Raw genomic sequence first — 25,535 nt, forward strand, 5'->3', positions numbered from 1 at the left:
TGCAGCACCAAAAAAGGCAAGGGAGGTTGGACAAAGAGGTTCAACATTCATTCATTCAGTTATTGATTTTATATACTGCCCTATAGCCGGAGGTCTCAGGGCAGTTCACAATAAAAATCACAATATATAACATCAAAAATAAAAATAATTCAATAACCCCCCCCCCCCAAAAGAGCCACCTTTGAAAGGGTATAGGATGTTGATCTATCAAGCAAAGGCCTGGTTAAAAAGGAATGTTTTTGCCTGGCGCCTAAAGGTGTATAATGAAGGCGCCAGGCAAACTTCCCTGGGGAGAGCATTCCACAGATGGGGAGCCACTGCAGAGAAGGCCCGTTTTCATGTTGCCACCCTTCAGATCTCTCAAGGAGTCTGGTGTCTTTATGATTTAGGGTTGATTTACACACACAGGTTATATGTGTCTAGATGCAGTGGCGTAGCACAGCTGACTAGCACCTGGCCCCTCCATCTGTCTCTAGATAGAGTGAGTGCAGAGCATTCACACCCCAAGAGTCCTGTTCCTCCCATTGCTGCAGTCTCACATTCCAAGAGACCCCCAAACTTCATATCTGGTGCACTCTGCAGCATAAAACAGCCTCCCCGCCTCGTGCTCTGCCAACCCCCACCCCCACCTAGGCAGCCTGCAAAAGTTGTGCCTTTCGCCTGTCCACTTACCTCATCCTGTACTGCAGTTCTGCCCCTCCCTCCTGAAATTCTGGGCTTTTGTCTCCATCTCTCCCCTCAGGGAGGGGCTTTCCTCATTTTCAGTCTGGCAAGTGAGTCTCCATTAACGGCCTGCTTAATGGGTTAATGGCTGAGCCAATCTAGAGATTAAATCTTGTTGTTCTGCCAGGCAGTTTTCTGGACACAGAAAAACTGGTTTAAACTGCAGGTTCCCCACTAAATCCAGGAATTTAGGGGAGTCTTTCCACTGTAAACTTATAAGAGGATAGTTTTAATATATTTTTTCTGGGGCTCTGATATTTGCACTTTTAATTTTCACATCATGCTGAGTTTGCTGCTTGACTGTTCTTTGCTCTAGTCAAACTGCTAATTCTATAGTTTATAACAGTTGAGGAGAGCAGGGTACTTGTCTCACAGTATCTAATGGGCAGAGGGACATAGGAGAATTTGGCTAGCCAGCTGAATGCCAGCCTCTTTTCTGCTTTTCCCCACAGCAACAGTAACTCAAATTGCCTTGCTACCTTCTCATACATGCAGAGTCGGCCCACTCATGAGGCAAGGTGAGGCGACTGCCTCAGTTGGCAGGATCCACAGGGGCAGCAGACCCCAGTCTAGATCTTTATTCTCCCCTTGTTCCTGATGTAGATTTTTCCTGGCAGGCAGAGGGGTGCCATTTTGGGTTCGTTTCAGGTGCCAAAATGTCTTGTGCTGGCCCTGCCCAAATAGCATGACCATTTGGGACTTTATCAAGGATTAAAATGCCAGTGTAACCTACAGAATGAATACACTGTGGGACTGCAGGCTGTAACATGGGCTGTGGGAGAGGGTCACTGAGTGGCTGTTGGGTGGGAAGGCATTTCTGGAGTAGAGCAACTAGATCTCTCTGCTAGCCTCCCCCCTGCTGTCTATCCAAGGCGGTGACTGGAGAGAATGATTGCAGTGGGGTTGCCTGTGGAACTGCTGCCTGCAACTGCAATGTGATGCTTGTCCCACAATCTGTCAGATGCTGGCTTACCCTGGAGCAAACTGAGCAAAAGCTTGCTTGGTGGGGAAGAATGACTGGAATGAGGTCACTGCAAGTGAGGCTGTGCCTCTGCCCTTCCTGTCCCACATGCCCCTGCTTCCTGACCTGACAAGTCCAAGATGAACAGCGAGAGCTAAAGGGCTAAAGCGAGAGCCAGTGTGGTGTAGTGGTTAAGAGCGATAGACTCGTAATCTGGGGAACCGGGTTCGCGTCTCCGCTCCTCCACATGCAGCTGCTGGGTGACCTTGGGCCAGTCACACTCAGCCTCACTCACCTGACAGAGTGTTCGATGTGGGGGAGGAAGGGAAAGGAGAATGTTAGCCGCTTTGAGACTCCTTAGGGTAGTGATAAAGCGGGATATCAAATCCAAACTCTTTTTCTTCTTTCCTGGAGGCTCTCAGCTGGTGTCTCTGCCGACTTCCAGCCCGGTTGGACTGTCTTGACTGCAGCTGCTGCTTTTTCTTCTATTAAAAAATGAAGTCTATGCAGCAGAGTGAAGAGATGTGGATGACCCAGAAAATCTATATCTGCCTCTAGTGGACAAATAATCCTTTGAGAGTACGACCACCCCATCTCTAGGATTGTATTCTGGAATTCTCTTCTCCTTGTTGGTTTTACAATAGTCTTTTCTTTGTGCCCATTTTCTGTCTCCTGCGAACAACTTGAGAGCAATCCATACAGTGTCAGTGTTTTGGAGAGAAGCATCCCTAAATTTCTGTTTGTAAGGAGGAAGATTAAACCAGCCCTCTTTTTATTTTATTTTTAAATTTTAAATTAAATTTTTTTAAAATAAAAAATACTCTTAAGGAGGACATGATTTTCTTAGACACCTTTTGTTGTATTGTATTTATTTTCTAATCCACATTTTTATTTTAAAGGGGAGCTTTATGGTTTTATACCATAAACTGTTGATCTCTCCCCCCCCCCCACATTCCTTTTGTTTCTGTTAGGTTAATATTTTAACCAAGACGTAGGAATGAACAGGTAATGTGTAATGGATTGATTGTCTGCTTTCTAACAGCCATCCTTTCACCACCTAGCGGGAGTCCCAGAAAAAGGCTACTTTGTGTGGTTCTCTTAGCTCTTCTAGCTCCCTCTGATGGGGGAAATATACTATTATGATAGTTTCATTTTTAAAATTCAGGTGGCTTTATGGAAAAATAATTTTTCTTGTTTGCAGTAAACACTTTAGGAGTTAAGGGTTTGTTTGATTAGTGTTTTATTTCCTCCCAGGAATCAAATGAGCCAACTTTTTGTCCTCACACTTTTAGAAGAAAAGGCCCTTGTGTATAGCAATCTTCAGGGTTCTCTGGGTATGAGACTGCATTTTTTGTCATCCGTTGAAGGGGAGCCAGGACAAAACATCACCAGGCAAAAAACAGTTTCAAGGTTAGCATGAAAAGCCCCTCCCTCTCCACACAAACAAAGGCTCCAGCTGAACTGCACAAACTGTTTGCCAAATGCCTTTATTGTCAGCAAAAGTTAGACGAGGCAGTTTGGGATAAAGAAGGTGGTCTGCAATTTGGGTAGTGCAGGCTTTGCAAAGCGGATTGATTAATTCAGCCTCTGACCCCCAACCCCCCGCGGCTGGTGCTGGCTGTGTCTTTGGCTAATAGCCCAGGCTATGGAAAGGGCAAGCCATTCTCCAAAGCAAAAAGCACATCACTATCTAGTTATGAATAAACCTCAAACACTTAGGGGGGCACACCCACAATGGGACACTTTGCAAGTAACCAGAGTCCCCTCCTTCCCCACCCCCACAGCAACAGACACAATGTACCCCTCACATTTAAACTTATCAGCCAAAAAGGGACAAATACATCCTTTGGCAGATGGCCTACACAGGTCTCCAAAGGCCTTCACCTCCTCTCCCAAGTCATGACAAAAGCCCTCTCCTGGGCTCACAAGCCCACAGATTCCGTCCAGAGATGAGATTTCTAGTGGGAGCAAGACAGCTCTGGCCAAGCATGCAGGAGTCCAGGTCAGCCGGCAGATGGAGCCAGCTGCTGCATTTGCTCCCAGGATGGCTGAGTCTTTGCCTGCTAGACGATATCTGGGGCTGTTTGGAATCTAGATGCTATACCAGCAGCCCCAGAAGAAGATGGCTCAAAAAATGAAGCAAATCCCCTGCTTTGCTCAGCTTGTCCTACCCTCTCTAGGCAGGCAGCCATTAAATGACCCACACTAAGCTGGAGCGATAGTTGGCTGCAGAACGTCCCTGGAATAAAGCCTGGTTTGTGTGACCGCTAGCAGCCATGTGAGGACAGCTCAGGCCATTGCCCAGGACACACTTGACAGATGAAGGGAAAAGTAAAGGAGGACCCAGGGGAGAGAGGCGGCTCTCTGTGCTTTTATAGCATAGCCTTTGTTATAAAAACAGAGGAGGGAATAGAACGCCAGCCTGACCCAGGGAGGAGACAGCAGGGCAAGCACAGCTACGTCATCCGCTCTTGTCACAGGGCCAAGCCAGGAGTTGATTTCACTACATCTAAACACACATGGAGATTAGTCTAAGAGAACGGAGTGGAAGTGGGCTGAGCAGGAAGCGGAGTTGGAGAGAAGAAGCTCTCAAGGCTGGTCTTTTGCTTCAGAGTCTTGATCATAGATGTAACTTCCGACGGCACCTGTGTTCACACCTGCAAAAACAGCAGAAGCATCAATGGAGGAAGATGGTTGAAAGCAGAGAGGCCCAGTTAACACCCAGCAGGCAGAAGAGGAAAGCAGAATGCACAACTTTCTGTGCTAACTTTCTTTTCTGCTTCAAATGGTGTTGCTCCTCCCACTTGGACCAAGAGGAGTACGCAGATCTGACTTGTAACTGCCATCCCATGTGAGAAAGAAAGCCTCTCTCTGTTTGGGGACACAGCACAGCACTGACTAACTTCAAAAATACTCCATGTACGTGGGCAATGGTGTTTAAGTTTGAGATCAAACTGGTATCTATTATTATTGTTGTTGTTGTTGTTATCTTCTCATTGTATTTTCTTTTAATTATCTCTTACTACATCAGTTTATGTCAGGCCTGCTAACCTTCTTGTCTCTTGTTTAACAACCGAGTTCTAGAAAATCCATCTGTCCCAATATCAGACTCACCTTTTGGTCCAAAGAGGATCCCATAGCATGGCTTGTGGCAATAAGGCTGTCCATCATGCTGGAGGGAAGGAAAATGGGAGAGAAATACATTGCTGTAAACCATAAGACTAGTCTCTCCACCACTGGAAGGCTTATTTGGATGGCTAACTATTGCATGACCAAGGAGCCTTTCCTACTGGCCAGTAACAGGTATGTGTGGAAGTGCTGGGGGAAGGGAGAGGCAGGGGTCTTTCTCAAAGACCCCTCCCAAAAGCAGATGCTGGCCAAGGATCCAACTTGGCCCGTGTGGCACCGATCATAGTGAAATGCTGAATCTCCCTGCCTGGAAATGACCTTGTGCCTAAGGACAAGGGCAACCCAAAAGGCTTGGGCCTGCCTCTCTTGTGGCTGGTACCCAAGGATTCTGCATGTCTGAGATCTCATAGGCCAAAGCCATTAATATGAAGCAGTGGTATCCTGTGCCTGAACAACATGGGAGCTTTCGCATCCAGAGCTGGAACTCTCTGGTTGTGTCTACATTATGCCTTCATAGCCCATTTGAAACACGTTTCCCCTTCAAACAATTCTAGGTACTGTGGTTTGTTATGGATTCTGGGACTGGTAACTGTCAGGGGTAAACTGCATTGCCCAGAATCCTTTGGAGACAGAATGAGATTTAAATGTACAGTGTGTATAGCCACTAGGAACAGTGCAGAACTGCAATTTCCCCCTCCTATTCTATTTATTTATATTCTGCCTTTCTCCTTAACATGAATTCAAGGAGGCATACAGATAAAACAGAAACAGCTAAAAACACCGGGGGCGGGGGTAATTAACATACAGATAATTACAATTTTTTTTTTAAATCACAGTCATTTCCTTTAAAACAGGCAGCTCCAGTTGGAGCTTCTGAACCGTTTTCATAGGAACTCATTTTCACGTGGAACTCATTACAAGAACCCAAACAGGATCTAACTACGGCGTGTATCACAGTGGCCCAAGCCAAGATCTCCACAAAGAGGCACACCTGGCAACTAACTCTGCCACTGCACTTCCAGCCACCTCAGAGACCTGGGCTTCCACACTCAGGGCTGAGTCCAGGAGCACACACAAAATGCAAACTGGTGTTTTCAGGGGGGTGGTGGCCCCATCCAGCACAGGCTTCCTATTGTCTGTTCTGCCTTCACAGTGACCAAGAGCACCTCTGTCTTGTCTGGATTAAGTTTCAATTTGTTCACCCTCATTCAGTCCACTACTGATGACAGACACCAGTTTAGAACTAAGACACTTCCTTGGAAAGCTGAAAAAGGAGAAATAGAGCTGGGTGTCATCAGTATACCGGAGATACCAAACTCCCAAACTCTCCCAGCAGTTTCATATAAATGGTAAATAGCAAAGAGGACAAAGCCAAACCCCGAGAGACCCCCAGGTCAACGTCTCAGATGCTGTGGGGCACCTGGGCCCTTCTTTGCTTGCTCCTTTTGCATACATACAGCTGCTCTTTGGACACAGAAGAATGCAGCTTGTTTGCTTTTCAGAGCAGTAGCAGAGGAAGCTGTGCATGCCAAAACCAACTTGAGTTCATAGGGGAAGAGCTGCAGCCAGGATTTCTGGCTACAAAGCAGGGCTCATCATCAAATTGCTGTATCAGTTAGCAAACAGGCAGCTAAACATACAAGGTTCAGTCTGCCTCTAGGTTTATAACTTCTGACAGTTCTCACATTGCATTTTTCCTTCTAGAAGATGAAATGCTATGTCAAAAAAGCACTTTACACACATGAAGAACATATAAATGTTATCTGGCTCTGGAAGTGTATGCTGGGAATCCACAACAACTGTATGAAGTGGCTCAAGAGAACCTAAAACAGGAGGGAGTGTTTAATATTCCAGAGCAGACCCTGTGCAGGTCACAGGGACTAGAAGTACACTATGAGAAGTCACAGTCATTAAGGCAGGATGACTCCAATGTCAGAGGAGATGGAGTGGACCTTTTCTGAAAGGTAAGCAAAACCCCTCTCTAAACTGGACTGATACATACTGTGTAAGCTCTTCACAACTAAGTTTGGAATAAACCAATGCCACATTAACCTGCCACTGGTAAAAGTCAGTTAATCAGAGGCTCTTCCTCATTATCTTTATGTAACAAGCATTTCTTGTTAATGGTTTTTACCGATTCTCAGAGGGCTTTCACAACCATGATATTTTGGAAGTGCACATGTGAAGTTGCTCAAAACCATAGATCACTCCAGGATACATTTTGTGTGTACCTGCTTATCTCAAAGCATGTCATTAACCCAATCCTCAGGTTGTAAGCCATTTCCCAAACTTCTGGTGGCATTCTCACAGGCAAATGCTTCTGTGTTTTTACTAAAACCATGACCCCTAACAATGCATTGCTAGTGACTGTGTTGCTATTATGGTGAGTGGTTTGAAATTTGTAGTGTACAACCTTTTATGAATTGAAAACAACACCTATCCCTTAGAGTAGGAAAATCTCCATAAGAAAATGCACATAGAGAGAGATTCTATTGGATTGATGTGCGGGGAGGGGGGCAGTGTTTTCTCAGTATCCTTCACCAATATTACTTCTACATAAGGAGAAAGCCATTCAGAAAAGAATTCACTTTGTGACAATTTTATCAAGCACTACATGTCTTTTAAATGTGCAAAATATCTGCCCAACCCGGAGACACCTGTGTTAGAATGCAGCGTTTGCACCCAAGCCTTACCTCAGCGTGGCCTCCGGGGATCAGAGTCTTTCCACAGCGCTCACAGCGCAGGCAGGGGCGGTGCCAGTCCTTGCCCAGTGAAGTCACCTTCTCAGCTAGAACAGACAAGAAGTGGCATGCGAATTTGCAAGTCAATCTGTCCTCATGGCAACTTATGCCACTTGTGCCTCACAGAAAACCATCAGACAAAAAAACCCTCCAGAGATCAGACAAACCACATCCAAAGCAGTGCCGGAAGGGTTTGACACAAGAATCTCAATGCAACATTCTGGCCACAATTCCGCATCCTCAGAATCTCAGCTCCCCTTTTCCTTTAAAGCAAGTTTCCACCCAGTCTGGGTGAAATGAAAGGCTTGCTCATTTAGGGCAAAATCCCCAAAGCTAGAAGGAGGCGCAGTTCCATGGACTGAGAGATGAAGCCACAGTGCTCTTCATAGCTTCTTGCCCCTCGCAGAAGCAGAATAGATACTGCATACAGCAATGCAAATCTTTATGATTTATATAGGGCACAGAATTCAACTTTTCTAGGTGCAGAATCCTTGTTACTTTGTTCCGTTCAGTCCTGTGTACAAGGGTCAGCAGGAATTCCATCCCCTTATGCACATCAATAGTCCCATTAGAAATTGCCCCACTTTTCTAACAGTGTGAGCATGCTACTTAAGTATAAATCTAGAAATTGTAGCCAGTCACTGGACTGATCAGTTCTCTGCCAAAAACTTCCAAGAACAGACCTGGTGGAACTTGCTCCATTTGGCCATTCTTTGCTCTGCCACAACTCTATAGGCCAAGGTAGAACTTGGTGTGTACTATGAAATCAGGATGTCAGGAACATAGCCCCCCAGAGTGCAGGGGATGAGTTAGGCTCAGAGATTGAACTAGGGACCAACTTTGCAGATAACTGCCTGTCAGAATCAAGAAAGGGAGTTCAACCTCCCTTTTTGGAGAAGACTCTATTAGTTCTTAAGGAGAGAAAGAGTTGGAAAGCAGTCAAAGCGTTGCTAGGCAATCAGCAGATAAGCAGAGGTCTGAGTCTGGGTTGAGTGAGAGTGAGCAGGAGGGGGGAGGTCAGCCTCTCAGTCCTCAATCCAGGTGTTTGGATAAAATCAGAAGGCAACGGAAGAGCAAGAGGGGAAAGGCAGGAGCCTGGCATCCTTCCTGTTGTGGGAGGGGCGAGATTTCAGACTGACCAACAAACGTAAATGCGAACAGGCGAGAAGCTGGGGTCTGGATGTGTCTTTTTGTAAATATACCTACATAGAACTGCCAGAGAGTCAATTACTTCTTATCGGAGCTTGCTTGTCTGCTAGAGATGATATATTCCTTTTTTGAAAAATCAAATGTTATCTGCCATTCCAGGCCATGACCATTTCTGGCTTGGTGACGCTGGTTTCATCCAGCTGCAACATTTCACTGTATTTTCGAAGCTAAGGTGGGGCAGTTGCAGGACAGGCCAATACTCACCAAAGTAGACCTTCTTAGAGCAGCGTGGGCAGATGTTTGGCTCCCCAGTGAAGGTGGTAATGCTGGTAGCTGAAACACAAATGGGAAGGCATGAATTCTCCAAAATGCTCAGCTCCAACCTCAATAACTGGATCTGACAGACCTTGATCCTCTTCAGCCAACCAGCTCTGAATACAGCTTCCAAGGAGGAGCCATCATACTGGACAACACCACACCTATTCTCCTGGAAGGACACAATCATCTTGTGGCACTGAGGTAGACATCCTCTCTTGTGGAGCTGTGTGAAGAGTCATTTTTGGCTGATGAGGTCAAAGGCCTTTGTCAGGTCTAGGAAGTCGATGCACAAGGGGTGTCTCTGCTCTCCTATAGCTGACACAGTGAGAAATCTCGCCTGTGGCTCCGAGAAGCTGCCAGCATGTGACAGCAGCCGCACCCCAGGAAACGATATTGACTGCCCGGCTTAACCAGGTGAAGGACCCAAATACAGGCTCTGGCAGACTAAGCGGACAAGAGTGGGTCCAATGGTAAAGAAGGCGGTTTCTGCCCGTGCTGTGGACATAAGTGAGGGGCAGATGCGGCTTGTCACCCTGGAAAGGGAGCCCATCCAGGAGACAGAAAACTCTGATACTAACCCTCTGCTGCGTTGTGGGGTATCTTTGGGAGAAGAAAAGGCTAAGGAGTAAACCCTAAATAAATCCAGAATTGAGTCCTTAAGATGGTCAGATGGCACACTGTACGCCTCCTTCTGGCAACTCCTGCAGCCAAGCTGGTGCCAAATGTCTTGCTCTGCTTTCCTCTGGTCCATGTCAGCCAGTGAGGCCGAGAGGGGGCAGCCCTCCTTATCTGGGCAGCCCTGGACCTCCACACTTGTGCTGCAGGGAGGTCACTTTGGTGCTGCTAATGCAGCAAAAAGAACGTAGGAGGCAGCAGAAGCTCAACCTGATTGGCGTAAGGTTCAAGTGCTACAGGTTGCCTTCATTGGTGGGAGAGAACATCATGTCTCACTGGTCAGTTTCTGCCCACCTTAAGCCAGGCAGCTTCCAGTCAAGACAGTTCTTACCTGCCGCTGTCTGCAGGTTTCAATGGGTGCTTGGAGCTCAGAGCATCACTTGACAAATGTACTGAACTACTGCACCAGGCAATAAAGAAACAAACCCTCTTGTACCTTGCAATTTGAAATGTCACTTTTCTCTTTCTCTCTCTACTATTAAAACACACAGATATTCACAATAAAAAACAGCACAGCACAGCACAGCACAGCACAACACAGCACAGCACCCACCCTTTCCTTCTAAACAGCCAGTTTCCAAAGCCTGTTGGAACAAGACAGTCTTCACCAGTTAGCAGAAGAACAACAAAGTGGGAACCAGTCTATCTTCTCTAGGAAGCAAGTTCCAAGTTTGTGAGCAGCCACCACCAAAAAGGCCCTGTCCTGCCTCACCACCCAGTGTGCCTATGAGGGTGAGAGGGACCGAGACAAGACAAGGGCCTCCCCCAAAGATCTGAGAACCCAGACAGGTTCTTATGAGGGAACATGGCTTTTCAGGTTACCTGGACCTAAAATGTATGGAAATTTTCTCCATTTCTGTGGAACTGCAACATACACACAGCACTGAGTATGCAAGGAGCAACAAAAATGGATAGCAAGCTAGTTTTCAGACTCTGAGCCAACCACAGAGTCTCCCAATTGCTCAGTAGGGAATGGAAGACGCAGACGTGCCTAGGCTGTTGCCTGCCACAACCCCAACGCCCTCGCAGCACCCCTTCTCCTGCTTCCTGGGCCAGCTGCCTTTTCTGGGACTCAATGCTCACCTTTGCTGGGTCCCTTGGGTGCTGCGCTTGCTTTCTTTTCTTCCACTTTGGATATGTGCTCGATAGGACCTGGTGCCACTTGCCCTTCAGTTTGGGGCTTATCATAGATGTAGGATCCTGCCCCTCCAATGTTCACACCTGGAAAATGGAGCAGGAGAGGTCAGAAGGGCTTTCTGCCCCAAAAGAATTGCTTTCCCGTTCTCCACAGCCATGTCTATGTATTTGAGGGAAGCCATAAACACCTTCCCATCTGGACCATGTTCCTGGTTGCAGCAATGGGCAAAAAGGTTCCTCAGCCTAGCCCAGCCAGCTAAAACCAGCATCAGAACATACAGGGAGCCAGCAGCTTCATAACTGAGTCAGACTACTGGTCCCTATGGCTTAGCATACTGACTTGAAGACAGCTCTTCAGGATGTTCAGACAGGGGTCTTTCGCAGTCTTACATAGTGAGTTGAAGCTGCCTACAAAATTATGTGCTCTCCCAGTGAGCGCCAGCCCTTACTCTGTCCCCAGTGCTTTCAAAGTTTTGGACCCAGCAGCACTGTCTGTGTTAGAGGGGTGTTTTCAAAAGTAATCAAGATACAGTGGTGCCCCGCAAGACGAATGCCTCGCAAGACGAAAAACCCGCAAGACGAAAGGGTTTTTCGGGTTTTGCGACGCTTCGCTAGACGATTTTCCCTATGGGCTTGCATCGCAAGACGAAAGCCCATAGGGAAATCTCGGGGACCTTTTTTTAAATGCTGGCGGTGGGGAGCAAAGCCTTTTTCCCCCCTCCGGACTTCAGAAGAGGTCCAGGAAGGCCGGCGGGGGCGAAAGGCTTTGCTCCCCACCGCCAGCATTTTAAAAGCGGTCCGGGATAGCAGGGAAGCGCTTCCCGCTATCCCGGACGGCTTTTGAAGGCAGGCAGGGGGGGCAAAGACTTTTGCCCCCCCGCCCGCCTTGGGAAGAGGTCCTGGACCTCTTCCCAAGGTGGGCGGGGGGCAAAAGTCTTTGCCCCCCCTGCCTGCCTAACGGGGGCTTTTAAATCGCCCCGGGACTGTCCGGGGCGATTTAAAAGCCCCCGGACGGCTTTTGAAGCCTCCCCCCGCCGCCCGGCATCGGGGCATCGTCCCGATGCCGGGCGACGGGGCGAGAAAGCCTCCCCCCGCCGCCCGGCTTCGGGGCATCGTCCCGATGCCGGGCGACGGGGCGAGAAAGCCTCCCCCCGCCGCCTGGCATCGGAACCATGTCCCGATGCCGGGCGGCGGGGCGGGAAAGCCTCCCCCCGCCGCCCGGCTTCGGGGCATCGTCCCGATGCCGGGCGACGGGGCGGGAAAGCCTCCCCCCGCCGCCCGGCTTCGGGGCATCGTCCCGATGCCGGGCGACGGGGCGAGAAAGCCTCCCCCCGCCGCCTGGCATCGGAACCATGTCCCGATGCTGGGCGACGGGGCGAGAAAGCCTCCCCCCGCCGCCTGGCATCGGAACCATGTCCCGATGCCGGGCGACGGGGCGAGAAAGCCTTTCCCCGCCGCCCGGCTTCGGGGCATCGTCCCGATGCCGGGCGACGGGGCGAGAAAGCCTCCCCCCGCCGCCCGGCATCGGAACGATGTCCCGAAGCCCGGCGGCGGGGCGGGAAAGCCTGGGCGCGCTTGCAACTCTCCGCAAGGAGCGCGCTCCTTGCGGAGAGGTCCGCGCCTCTCCTGGACCTTTTCTGAAGGCAGGCGGGGGGGGGGGGGCAAAAGTCTTTGTTCCCCCTGCCTGCCTTCCCAGGGGCTTTTAAATCGCCCCGGACAGCGGAGAAGTCCTCCGCTGTCCCGGGCGATTTTAAAATGCCGCCCGCCAGAAGAGGTCGGGGGAAGGCGGTTTCCATAGGAACGCATTAATTGATTTTCAATGCATTCCTATGGAAAACCGTGCATCGCAAGACGAAAAACTCGCAAGACGAAGAGACTTGCGGAACGAATTAATTTCGTCTTGCGAGGCACCACTGTATTGTTGAGAGCCTGTGCTACTAAGGATCTGAACATCCGACCTAAAGGCCTCCCTTGTTCCCTTATCTTAGAAAGCCAGAGTTTAGTAATGCAGATGCTGTCACTATCCAGTAACATGTTAGGGGATTTCATCATAAGAGCTCAAGCTCAACCCAAGGAAGTCCCCTAAAAGCAAATGTTAACATGCATTTCATGTTTTCATTATTTCCTATTGGTTTATTTTGTAGTTTGTATAAGTTAATCTGTTTTTAAGGGGAGAAGGTCAGAGCTGCCTTGGGAGTGGGCCCTAGCCAAGAGAATGGCTGGAGCTGGTTCCACTACGGGGGTTGCACTGGGACACCTGACCCCAGTGATCCCAGGCATGGGGAGGAGTTGCCTGAGGGCCAGACCACGTTGTTATTAAGGAGGCTGGTTTAGTCATTGTCTTAAGAGCATCCCTGCCTCTGGGATAATAATCAAAAGCATGCAGTATTTTTCACTTCTTATTTCATTCATGAGGCAGAAACCTGGGGGTGGGGGAATAGGACTTGGGTAGTTGTAGCAGGGAAAGAGTGGAACATCCACCTCAGCACTTCTCTGTTCCACAAGTTTACATGTAATGTTTTGCTCTGCTCAAAGTTGCTCCTATTTAAAATAGAGCACACCTCAAACCACAAGGTGTGCCACACCAGAGATATGTGAAGACAGACATTATATAAACTCAAAAGTGATGAGAAGGTAAGAGAGAGAGAGAGAGAGAGAGAGAGAGAGAGAGAGAGAGAGAGAGAGAGATCAGCATTTGTGTCTGGAGTTGAAACGGTCAAACCTACCTTTTGGTCCAAATAATGTTGCATAACAGGGTTTGTGACAATACGGCTTTCCATCGTGCTAAGACAGAAATGGCAACTGTTAGATTAGCCAGTGTTAAGAAAAGATTATTAGTTTCAAACAATTATTCACTGAAGGCTGATAAATCACTAAATCATAAAGGGAGGGCATTGACTATTTCATGTGAATTGAGTCTATAAAGAATCTGGAGATGCCAAAAGGTTTTGTTATTTTATTTGAGATTCTAAATTTGCCATCCACTCACAAAGTGCTTGTTGTAAAATTTAAAAACAATACATCAATATTTTTAAAAGATACTGAGAACATAAAATACGCACACAGTTTTCAGGGATATTTAGAAAATCACAAAATTAGAGCAAAGGCATGGCAAAAAGAACAAAAAACCCCACACATATAGACAGTAGTGATGAGAACAAGGAGTTCTAACTCCTGTGGACTTCAAAAGAGAAAGGCCGTTCCAGTTCCCAGAAGAGTTGCTGGTACTAGCCAAACATGAAGGAGAAGGGCACATGGGGGCTCAAAAAGCATCTCACCTCAAATGAGAAGCAAGTGAGACATATTAGAGATGAAAAAAGATATGAATGAGAATACCAAAATAATAGATGACAAACTTGAAAGGATGGGAAATAAAATCGACCAAAACGCCAAATTAATTGAGTTGACTCTGAGATTGAGAGGTATCCCCTAAGAGACCGAAGAGATTATAGATGAGCAAATTATTAAGGAGCTAGCCAAGTGGTTAGAGCTACAAGAAGGCAAAATACTTAAGGGAACTGAAAAAATATTCAGAGTAAAAACTAGTGTGGCAAAAGCCAACAAGCGGCTGGGAGACTGTTTGGTATCCTTCAGTTCGAGTCAAATTATTGGTCAAAAAATATGGAAGCCCAGGAAAAAAGTGAAATACACGAGTTCTGTGATCCGGAAATTAGCAAAAAAGTTAAATATCTGGGCATATGGCTCACAGTGAAGAACACCAATTTTATTTCAGGGTAATTATGCCAGCATCTGGAAGGAGATAAAAAACAAACTGGAAATCTGGTACAGGCTAAATATCTCCTTTTGGGGAAGAATTTCCACGATAAAAATGAGTGTGCTTCCAAAAATGATCTTTTTGTTTCAACTCATCCCGGTTATAGGAACAGCGAGCTGCTTCAAAGATTGTCAGAAGGATATATTAAGATTTATTATTCCCCGACCTGGCCACAGTGATCCATGCAACTGGCATTTCCAGGCTTGACCACTGTAATTTGCTCTATGCGGGGCTGCCCTTGAAGCTGTCCCAGGAACTCCAGCGGGTGCAGAATGCTGCAGCGAGGCTCCTCACGGGGTCTCTGCCATGGGAGCATCTTCACCCAGTGCTTTTCAAACTGCACTGGCTCCCGGTGGAGTACAGGGTCAGATTTAAGGCGCTGCTTTAAAGACGCTGCTTTAAAGCCCCACAGAGAGCCTCAAGGTCCATAAATAGCAACACCCTAGTGGTCCCAGGCCCTAAGGAAGTCAGATTGGCTTCAACCAGAGCCAGGGCCTTTTCAACTCTGGCTCCGGCCTGGTGGAACGCTCTGCCTCATGAGACCAGGGCCCTGCAGGATCTGATTTCTTTCCGCAGGGCCTGTAAGACAGAGTTGTTCCGCCTGGCCTTTGGCTTGGAGCCACTTTGATTCCCTCCCCCTCTTTCTTTTTCCGTTTTCCTTTTCTCCTCCTATGATGAGGCTGCATTTTAATGTTTCAATATTTTAATGTTGTATTTTAATCTTGTTTTTAAGTTGTATTCATTCAACTTGTTTTTATTATTGCTTGTTAGCTGCCCTGAGCCCAGCCTGGGGAGGGCGGGGTATAAATAAAAATTATTACTATTATTATTGGAATGGCAGAAAACCTATTAAAATTATTAATCGATATAAATTATTAATCGATATAAAAGAAAGGGGAGGGTTTGCAGTTCCGGATCTGAAACTGTCTCATGAAGCAGCTTGCCTTTCCAGGATACACGAGTGGATGACATTAAAAAAGACTGGACCTAGAAGGGTTCGATAATAGATACGGCTGGCATGCTTATCTAGGTTATGAGAAGGCCAAAGTGCATAAATGTTTCTCAAACCATGTGATTAGGAAATCATTATACAGTGGTACCTCAGGTTACAAATGCTTAGGGTTACGAACTTCGCTAACGTGGCTTAGTCATGCTGGCCACGTGACCCGGAAGCTGTAAGCCGGCTCCCTCGGCCAATAAAGCGAGATGAGCGCCGCAACCCCAGAGTCGGCCAAGACTGGACCTAATGGTCAGGGGTCCCTTTACCTTTATTCTCCAAAATGTATAGGCTCCTCCTTGACTGGGAGGACAAGGAGGAAGAAGTGAAATCCGTAATTGTGCAGTGGGCCAGGGACTTTGGCTATAATATTCAAATGGAATCATGGGAGCGGCTGGGGAGGAAAAATTTAAAATTCACTGCATGTTATGATTTAAAAGAAAAATTGCATGAAAACGCTCTACAGGTGGTATTTAACACCTGTCAAACTGGCCAGAATGTTTAAATCTAGGCCAAACACCTGTTGGAAATGCAGGGAGGCAGAAGGCTCAATAATCCACATATGGGGAAACTGTAAAAGAGTTAGAGCAGGCATCAGCAAACTTTTTCATCAGGGGGCCAGTCTACCGTCCCTGAGATCTTGTGGGGAGCCAGACTATATTTTGAATATGCAGAACTAGCCAGACTATCAGCAAGGTTTTGAGATGTCACTGATCAAAAATTTAATAGAGAGTGAGATTTATACAGTTTATTTAACAGAACACTGCAAAAACATAAATCCGTTGGCAGGTCTGGATTGACTTTCCGCGTGTAACAAGAGAACTTTATAAAAGCAATGTTATCAAAATAACCTAGAAGAGATAAAGCTTAGTGTGTAGTAAAAATAATGTAATTTGGGAACCACAATGCAGGGACCAGAGGTCATGTGGAAACCAACTACAAACTTACCTACAACAAGCGCTAATTATGGAATGAATGTTTGTTTATTTTTTTCTTTCTGTTGATTACCGGTACTTTGTGTTGTGTAGTTTTTTAAAAAAAAAACATCAATAAAGCATTTTTTAAAAAATCAAATCAAATTATCAAATATCAAATGCAAGCTTTTGAAGTCAACTGAATTATCCAGCTCACATCAAAATCTGAGCTGGCAAAAAATCTGATTGACTTGCCTAAGATCCAGGACAAAGCGCCGCCTTTCCTATGGCAGGCCTACCAAAGCCGTCTGCACCAGCTGCCAAATATCCTTCCTTTTACTCATCTGGCAAGCAGTAGCAGCAGCAGCTTGCAGCGAGAAGAAAGAGGCTTGTTCTCTCCCTGCCTCCTCATCGCCCTGGGGCACCAGAATAACCTTTCAGCAAACCAGCACCTTTCCTGTTCCTCTCTTTTTTAAACTGTGTTTATTAAGTTTTATAAACAGATGAACAAAGCAAATAATTCAGCAATAACAGATTATGCTGTAAAGCAGCAATTTTTTGACATGGGCCTTTTCAGATGTTACATGTGTCTTTTCATATGCTTATAACAAATGGAAGATGAGAATTTGTCAATTGTCCACAATTTTTAGTGACAGGAGTATCATATTTCCACATAGAAAACTAGGAGGAACATGTCTATACTTGTTTATATTGAGGTTTTGAGATGCATATGTATGAGGATGTATTCAGGTATTGCATGTTTAGTTGTTCATTAGGTTTCATTCAGTGCTCTAGTACCTACGTAAATGTGCCGTGTTGCTCTAGCATGAACATCACAGGCATAGCAAACAATATTGGCAGTATCTGCACTTAACTGTCAACAGGAGTCAATTTGTGAGAGGAAATGGTGATAAGGCATGAACATATTTCTCCCTTAATGCGAGGAATGCACTGCTTGTACTTCCATAGAAGGAAAAGCAAATACAGCTTGAGAAAACATCCTTCCAGTAGCAACAGCAGGCTTGTCATCAGTTAGCAGACAAGAGAGAAGCTCACCCGCCACGTGAAGCACGGAAAGAAAATTGCTGGGTGTGACTCCTCCAAGTGTGGGACGTGGTGCAGTCAGGAAGAAACTTTCCCAGCTCCCTGGAAGCACTCCAGTGTGCTGGCTAAGACACACCTTCAGAGAGAAAGTGCTTCTCGGGTGAGTCACTTTCCTCAGATTTCACATAATGGGGAACCTCATGCCTTGAAAGCAGATGATTCCTACCTACAGCTCTCTATGCGGGCACACTTGATACAGTACCCAGATACACTTTCCTTCTGCTCTCTCTACAACATTAATTGGGGAATAAATGGTGTTTGCTTGAGCTGATGGAGGCAAAGTGCCCCTAGGCCAGGAGCAGAAGAGCTGAAGCAATAATAATTTCTGGTTCCCAAGTGGGAAGGAAGAGTAGAAGTCACCTTCCAACAATTTACAATAACTCGAAGTTTAGGCTTAGGAGCATATGCCAAGCACTTTGGAGCAGCAGCAGCAGCCTTGAGGGAGGGAGCTGGCCGGGCAGCGCCTGGGCCCCCACGCAATGGGGGAGGCCCAAGGACTGTACAACATCCTGCTTCCCGCCTCTATAGTCAGCCACTCTCAGGGTTTTTTGTCTTTACACTGCCCAGTAAAGCTAAACATGGCAAACCATGCTTGTGGGATGAGACTTATTGCACTCCGTGCCTGTTCTGCTCTGTGCCCACCCACAGTGCGGCCTACTTCTCAATTGCACCCAGCCTGCAGAAGGTGCCACTGGAGGCCAATGCATTTGTTTTGCCTTGCACTTTAATGGAATGCTAGGTGATTTAAATGCTCTACTCTGTGGCTGCTCTAACATTTTGTTATTGCTGCTGCTGCTTTGTTGTTTATTAAGGTGTTGTAATTATTTTGGTGATTTTCTTGTTTATACTGGAATTGTGAACTGCCCTTGTATCCCCATGTATAGATACAGTGTTCAAGGTAGAAATATTTTTATAATTAATCAAGGTATTGTCTAAGGTATGATTTAACCTCCTTATTTAGTTTTTACAAGGAGCAACAAGAGGAACTACCCTCCAGATTCAAATGGAGTAATTACACGTACAGACAGAAAGGGGGAAAGATAGGCATAAATCATTTCATAAACTTATCTGAAATGGCACAGAAACTTAGAAAAAAAATATAAAAATGAAAAGCTTTTGCTTTCAGGCAACACAGAATTAGGTAGAATCATGTCTTTCGTTTCTAATTTGTCATTCCTGTTTCTTATTCTGCCACTGAAAAGATACTCCTGATGAACTATCCTTGTGCAAAGTGAAATTGGAAGCCCATCTTAACATGCAACAAATCCCACACAACCCTGTGAACTGGAAAGCGCCTACTGCGCTGGAGCCTCACAGACTGGGAGGTGCTGCCCCAATTGTTCCTCTGGGTAATTGTGACAGTGAAGAGCTGGAACACCTTATCCTGCATGACACTACAATTGCCCCAAACATCTTGAGGGTAAACACTTTGTTGGCAGAATTCAGAAGAGAGGCTATTGGCTAAAATATGTCCACCCAGTTAACAATTCAAAGGCAAGCGCTCCCAGAAACTACCCCAATGCAGCAGGCCATGTCCAGTGGGACTCTTACCTCGGCATGCCCACCAGGAGTCAGGGTCTTGTTGCAGCGCTCACATTTCAAACAGAACTTGTGCCAGTCCTTTCCCAACGAAGTTACTTTCTCAGCTGCACAGCAGAGAAACAAGAGAACATGTAATCAAAATATGAACTTTCAGATACCTACAAACTGGCTCCCCATGCCAAACACCACGCCCAGCGGTTTTTTTTTTTCTGGCAGAACGCTCCAGAGACCTTTTTCTTTCCCTAAATCAGAGCCCTGCGCCTTCTTCCCAAAGCCCAGGAAGCTTCTGCCTGGCTTAGGGAGGGAGGCGAAATGCTCTGGCAGCGTCCAAGAGCCTTCCCATTTCCTTCTCCAAGCCAGGCAAGCACTTCCCACCTCAGAGGAGGCAGGAGGGCTGCAGGATCCTGTCAGAAGCCTTGCATCTGCTTCTCAAAGCCTGAGAAGCAAAATGCAGAGCAAGGCAAGGCAAATTCATGTGCAGAAGAGGCAGGGAGGGCAATTTGGATACTGCCAGGAGGGGTGAACCCTTTGCCCTCTTTTCCTGTCCCAGATTCCGTTCATCTTGAAAAGGCATGAGATGCTCCCCCCAGACTGGGATGCAACTCAGCTTGCGCTGGAGGCTGATGTGTCTGCCTAGGACAGAGCAGATAGAAACAGGAACTGCCAAGTTTCCTAGACTGACCTTTCTGACCTAACCTGGGCTGACCTTTCCTCCAGTCTAGACTGATACTCTTAGGGATAAGGGCCTCATTTCCTTCTTTCTTCTTCAACCTCACTTTGAGAGAGGAGACACCTTTTGTGTTTCTCCTGCTGAGATGCAAGAGCAAACATGGAGAACAAGAGAGAGAAAAGGAGGACCATTTCTCTCTGTGGACTTTTTGCACCTCTTGTAAGAGCCAAGCATGTGGGAGAGAAGTCACACCTTTCTTTCCAGAGCTCTCCATGGGGACAACCACAAGGAATGGGTAGCTAGAAAAGTGTTGTGATGCCCTTCAATCCTACACTGCTTCCAGGACCCAGTTGCTGGATGCTGTCCCAGTGGACAGTCCTCTACCTAGGCAGTTGAAAAATAGACAGAATTACAGTGGTACCTCGGGTTACAAACACCTCGGGTTACAAACACTTCAGGTTACAGACTCCACTAACCTGGAAGTAGTACCTCGGGTTAAGAACTTTGACCCAGGATGAGAACAGAAATGGTGCGGCGGTGGTGCAGTGGCAGCAGGAGACTCCATTAGGCAAAGTGGTACCTCAGGTTAAGAACACTTTCAGGTTAAGAACGGACCTCCGGAACAAATTAAGTTTGTAACCAGAGGTACCACTGTACCAGTTGAAGAACCCTCTATTCCTCTTGCTGCTGCTGCAATAGCGTCTCAGAAAAAATAATATGAACCCCCTTTCTTCCTTTCTCTCTTGGGGACTGAAGCACCTTAAGACTAAAATAACCTCATTCGCTGTTAAACCAGTATTTGACTTGCAGAGGTTTAATTCAAGTTTGTGTTCAAGTCAGTTAAGATATTGGGGTGAATCCTAGATCACTGAAAAGAATCTCTCTGTTTTCAAGTTCAACCCCTTCCTTTTTGGAAATTCTTAAATTGCTTTTGCTTGCAATGCCTTGTTGGAATAACTGGACATGAGAAGGGGTTGCTTTCCTTCATAAGTGTAAATCACCCCATGGATGTGAAAGATTAGCCATTCCAGTTGCTTTGCTAACAGCCCAGTGCCCCAACTATATCTGTGATTAATGTATGTCAGTTCAGTAATGTTTGTTAGTCTATAAGTCATCCGTCTGTTGGTGTTAGTTGTCAAGCATTGCTGGAGTTTATCTGGAGCGATGGAGATACTTTGTAATTGTATGTATCGATATATATATCTGTATCTGGTTGGATAGTGTCTTCGAAGCTACAAACATGAGTCTGACCAAACTGCGGGAGGCAGTGGAAGACAGGAGTGCCTGGCGTGCTCTGGTCCATGGGGTCATGAAGAGTCGGACACGACTAAACAACTAAACAACATCTGCAAAAGCCTACAGGTTGTATATATCCATGTCCAGAACAGTTTTACTAAGCCTTATCTTCTGCAACAGTAAAAACTATTTGGACCTTAAGCTGCTTCCATATGGTTACTGGAACTGGGAGCAACTTTTAAAATATTTATATTTTATTAGGGTGATTTCAATCAAAAGAAATATAGTGATACAGAAAAAAGGAAGAGTGAGAGGGACAAAAACAACAACAAAGGTACATATAAAAGTGGGAATTTGGAGGGGGGAAGCAATATACAATATCCCCATACATTCTTATATAAATTGGCATAGTGTTATTGTCCTAGTGCTTATGTAAATATTAATAGCCTACTGCATTTTGTATAAACTCATTCCAAATGTTATCGCATTTATCCATATTTATTTATGCACCTGTCAGCAGTCTGTTCATAAATTGTCAGTGATGTCATATCGTCAGTCCATTGATTGAATGGTATCTTTTTTTAAAAAAATATTTATTACTTTTAAACCTCACAAAAAAGAAAAAAGGAAAGAAAAAAGAAAAGATAAAATAAAGAAAAAACAATACAATACAATATATAAACAATACACAACACAACATTAACACAATAAACTAAACAAGACAGAGCAAAAACAATTTAAAACACACATCATACCATTTCAATACCCTATCTGTCATTCCCTTGTTTCAACGACCTCCTCTCACCTCCCTTTTTGTATTCCACTTCTATTAATTGTTTCAGCAATTCCTTTCCATCTTTCTCTATTTTCTGTCATATTTTAACATATCTTAACATATTTTAACCTTATTTTCCATTAATACTATAATACTTATTTGTGCTTAATTCCTTATAACATTTCTACTAAAGCCATATAACTCCATTCTAACATTTTTCTAATGCTCATTAATTTTACAATTTTTCTATAAATCTTCTTCCACCGTCTCTTCTCCCTGGTCTCGGATTCTGCCAGTCATTTCCGCCAATTCCATGTAGTCCATCAACCTGGTAATCTTCTGTCCGAGGCTCTTAACTCTTTTCCAAGTCCCTTCTGCAAGTCTTCTTCGTATTTATACATGCACTTTACTTTGTCTTCTACTGATCTTGTTCTTATTTTCCTTCCTTTGATGCTGAAGAGTAGATCTCGGGGAAACTCCCACCTAGCAATGTTTTTATTCCTTCTCGACAGGGCAACCAAATCTCCGTAGTTAAAACTAAGATCCAAAAGATATTTCAGGACGTGTTTCAAAATTCCTCCAAATCTGAAAGCCCCCACAACTCCAATCTCCTCCTGACCCAAGTCCAGGTCCCAAAAGTCAGCAAATCCCTGCGTGAGGGGATCTATCAAACTTTCCTTCTCCAATCCAAGCAGGGCTCCAATCCTCAAAATTTGACTTTCTCTAAATTCAATCATGAAAGGCATCAACTTATGGTCATCAAATTGCATCTGTAAGGCTGGGGCTCTCTTGCTCTCCACTTGTGTTACTTCAGGTTCAACGACAACAACTTTCTCCCTAGCCTTCTCCACAATTTGCCATGTCAAAGTAGATTCCTGTATCTATTCCTGAATAGTTTCTGTATTGATGTTCACTTTTTGTCCCAAATTGGTCACTTTTTGTCCCAAATTATCAATTTTGGTAGTTATCACATCCATCTTCTTGTGGAGCTGTTCCAGTGAATCATTTATCTTACATAATGCAACCACTAAGGATTCTTCTGTCGACATTCTTAACCGATTCAAGGTCAGTCCCAGATTCTCACAGCTTTTTATCTTGCAGCTGGAAATTCCCCCAGCTCAGCTCTTGTAACAGTTTCAAAGGCTTCCTCTAGAGGGAAACAGTTTCTATTTGTATTAATCCTTTTAAACACAGTTCCAACAATAAAGTTAGTTTCAATTTTCAGTTACTTTTACTCCTTTTTAAACGCAGAAGGAGACAGTGGAAACAATGTATTTCTCTTATTTAACTAGCTGTCAACGAACGTTCTATTCACAGTCAATGAACATTCCAAAAACGTCAGTCTTACCAGCAGCCCATTTCCAGGTTCATAGCGGTGGTAATTTGACTTTCTTCACTCTCTCCTGCAGGCTTACGCAATCCAAAATTTCCCCCCTCTTCTCCTGCTTCCAAGGGGGGTTTAATGATTTTAGCCAATGGAAGTTTAATCCTTTACGGAAGGCTTTCCAAGGCTTTAGCTTGCAGCCTCTTTGCTTCAGTCTATATACAAAAGGGGAAGGCGGACTTCCTGTTTTAAACCTCCCCGTTTCGGTGCCAAATTAAGACGTTTAAAAATCCAATTTTCCGCTCTACTCACGGGTAGTTTTAAGATCAAATTGTCCACAGGAAAAAGTCAGCGCTCTCCGGCAACAGCAATGCGGCTTCACTCCGTGAAAGAAGCAGTCAATTTGAAGCACCGCGCCGCTCACCCCACGTCGCTCCGGATCCCCGAAACCGGGTTTCCCCACGAGTAGGGGAGGCGCAAAAGGTGCCAGCCAAATCCACATTCACAGGCTTCTCCCGCCTGTGATTTTTAGTGGGTCTCCGCCTTCGCCGTGGCGGCCAGACCCTTATTTCCACGAAGCAAATTCCTCCCGATAAGAGGAATTCCACCATTGCTGGAGGCGCCAACCCGGAAGTCCTGATTGAATGGTATCAAAGCTTCATTTTTCCAATTCCTCAATCTCTTGGCCACCTTTCAGGCACAGAAAATCCATTTCCATTGTCCCTTTGAAAATTTCCATACAGCAGGTATATAGTTCAATAAAATATTCTCCACTGAAAGATTTAACTTTTTCTGCATAGTCATAGTTACACAGTCCAGCATTTTCTCCTAGAACTTGTTAAGTAAAGAGCACTATACAAACATGTGTTTCAGAGAGGCATTGTCCTTGCCACATCTCCAACACTTAGCTATCTTAGCTACCCCTTTTTTATACAACTGTAAAGGAGTCCAATAAACTCTAAATATTATTTTCTGAAATCTAATGACACCTTGGGTACTGAAGCTAAAACATTTTAAAACATTTTCCCACTGTCTGAGTAATATTGAAAATTCCAGTTCTTTATTCCAATCATCTCTTGCAGTCTGCATATTGAATTTGTGTATTGTTAATAGATATCTATAAAAAGTAATTGCTGGCTTTTTATTTTTGAATAGTTGTCCAATTGCTCCAATATTTCAGGTGTCTCAGAAGCTGAAAGGGGTGATGGCTCAAACACACTTGTTAGGAGATGTTGTACTTGAAGATATTGTCATTGAGCTGCATGTGATAGGTGATATTTTTGTCTTAAAACATTAAGAGCATAAAATTCATCTTCCTCATCTATCAGTTGCTCCAATGTCAGTACACCTTCTTCCATCCAATTTTTCCATATCACCATCTTTTTTTTGCAATTCTTATTGTGGGGTTTCCCCACAGGGTAAGTTTAGCATGTAAAAATGGAACAAATTTGGAACAAAGTTTAGCATGTAAAAATGGAACAAATTTTTATTAGCCAATGTATTCCATATTCTTCTGTGATTTAATTGTTTCCAGAGTCCCCTGACATTTCAGATATTTTAATCCTAGTATTGTCCAACCAACCAAAGGTGCTATGTACATATATTCTAGTGTTGCCCACATTGGAAAATTATGGCCAACAGTGGAATTCCAATATTTAGTACTTGACAGTAGGTAAACATAATTATATAATTCCAAATTTGGGATTTCGAAACCGCCTTCTTTAATTTGTAGCTGCATTCTCTGCAAGGATATTCTTGGTGCTGCTGAGCCCCAAAGGTATTTCAATGAACAATGAGTTTATCTTTTGAAAATATGATCCAGATATAAAAACTGGAAGTCCTATCAAGATATAAATGAATCTGGGAATAATATTCATTTTGAGAGCATTTGCCCAAAGGGTAAGGTTCAATGACTCCCACCTATCGATATCTGAAGAAGCCTCTTTTATTAATTTATTCATATGAACTGTAACTAACTGTGTTTCATCTCTTGACATTAACATACCTAAATATTTAATAGATTTGGAACAAACCTGAAATTGTTATTCCTTGAATGAGTTGCAAACTGGGAACAACTTCACTGTAAGTGTATCTCACCTGAGATTCCCAACATGGCTTGCTGTCATGGCATTTGTAAACACAGAATAGTTGCTTCATCACAAAAGCAAAGTGACTCTGAAAGCTCAAGAGGTTCAGACACCATGTAACCCAAGCTCAGAACCTCAGGCAAATTACAGTGGTGCCTCGCAAGACGAAATTAATCCGTTCCGTGAGGCTCTTCGTATAGCGTTTTTTTCGTCTTGCAAAGCAAGCCCATTGACAGCTTAGCGGATTAGCGCTACAGCTGTCAAGCGGCTTCCAGCGA

At 45.1% G+C, this 25,535-nt stretch overlaps 1 protein-coding gene across 3 annotated transcripts in view; it reads right to left on the minus strand.

Annotated features, from left to right (window-relative positions):
- Positions 1-3,155: 3,155 nt before the first annotated feature.
- LOC309371997 (cysteine-rich protein 2) overlaps positions 3,156-25,535 on the minus strand; it is a 48,758-nt gene continuing 26,378 nt past the window's right edge. The window contains exons 1-8 of one of the 3 annotated variants that reach the window (XM_081915192.1): positions 21,582-21,615; positions 19,175-19,269; positions 13,560-13,617; positions 10,780-10,917; positions 8,968-9,036; positions 7,507-7,601; positions 4,799-4,856; positions 3,156-4,341 (exon numbers count right to left, since the gene is read on the minus strand). In XM_081915192.1, coding sequence (XP_081771318.1) covers positions 4,274-4,341; positions 4,799-4,856; positions 7,507-7,601; positions 8,968-9,036; positions 10,780-10,917; positions 13,560-13,617; positions 19,175-19,269; positions 21,582-21,600 — 600 coding nt within the window. In that variant the 5' untranslated portion in view covers positions 21,601-21,615 and the 3' untranslated portion in view covers positions 3,156-4,273. Of the gene's footprint in view, positions 4,342-4,798; positions 4,857-7,506; positions 7,602-8,967; positions 9,037-10,779; positions 10,918-13,559; positions 13,618-19,174; positions 19,270-20,087; positions 20,125-21,581; positions 21,616-25,535 lie in introns of those variants that run through there. The other 2 variants (XM_081915191.1, XM_081915193.1) reach the window with 2 other exon arrangements.

This window comes from Podarcis melisellensis (assembly GCF_964234715.1).
Source record: "Podarcis melisellensis genome assembly, chromosome: 6".
Classification (NCBI taxonomy): domain Eukaryota; kingdom Metazoa; phylum Chordata; class Lepidosauria; order Squamata; family Lacertidae; genus Podarcis; species Podarcis melisellensis.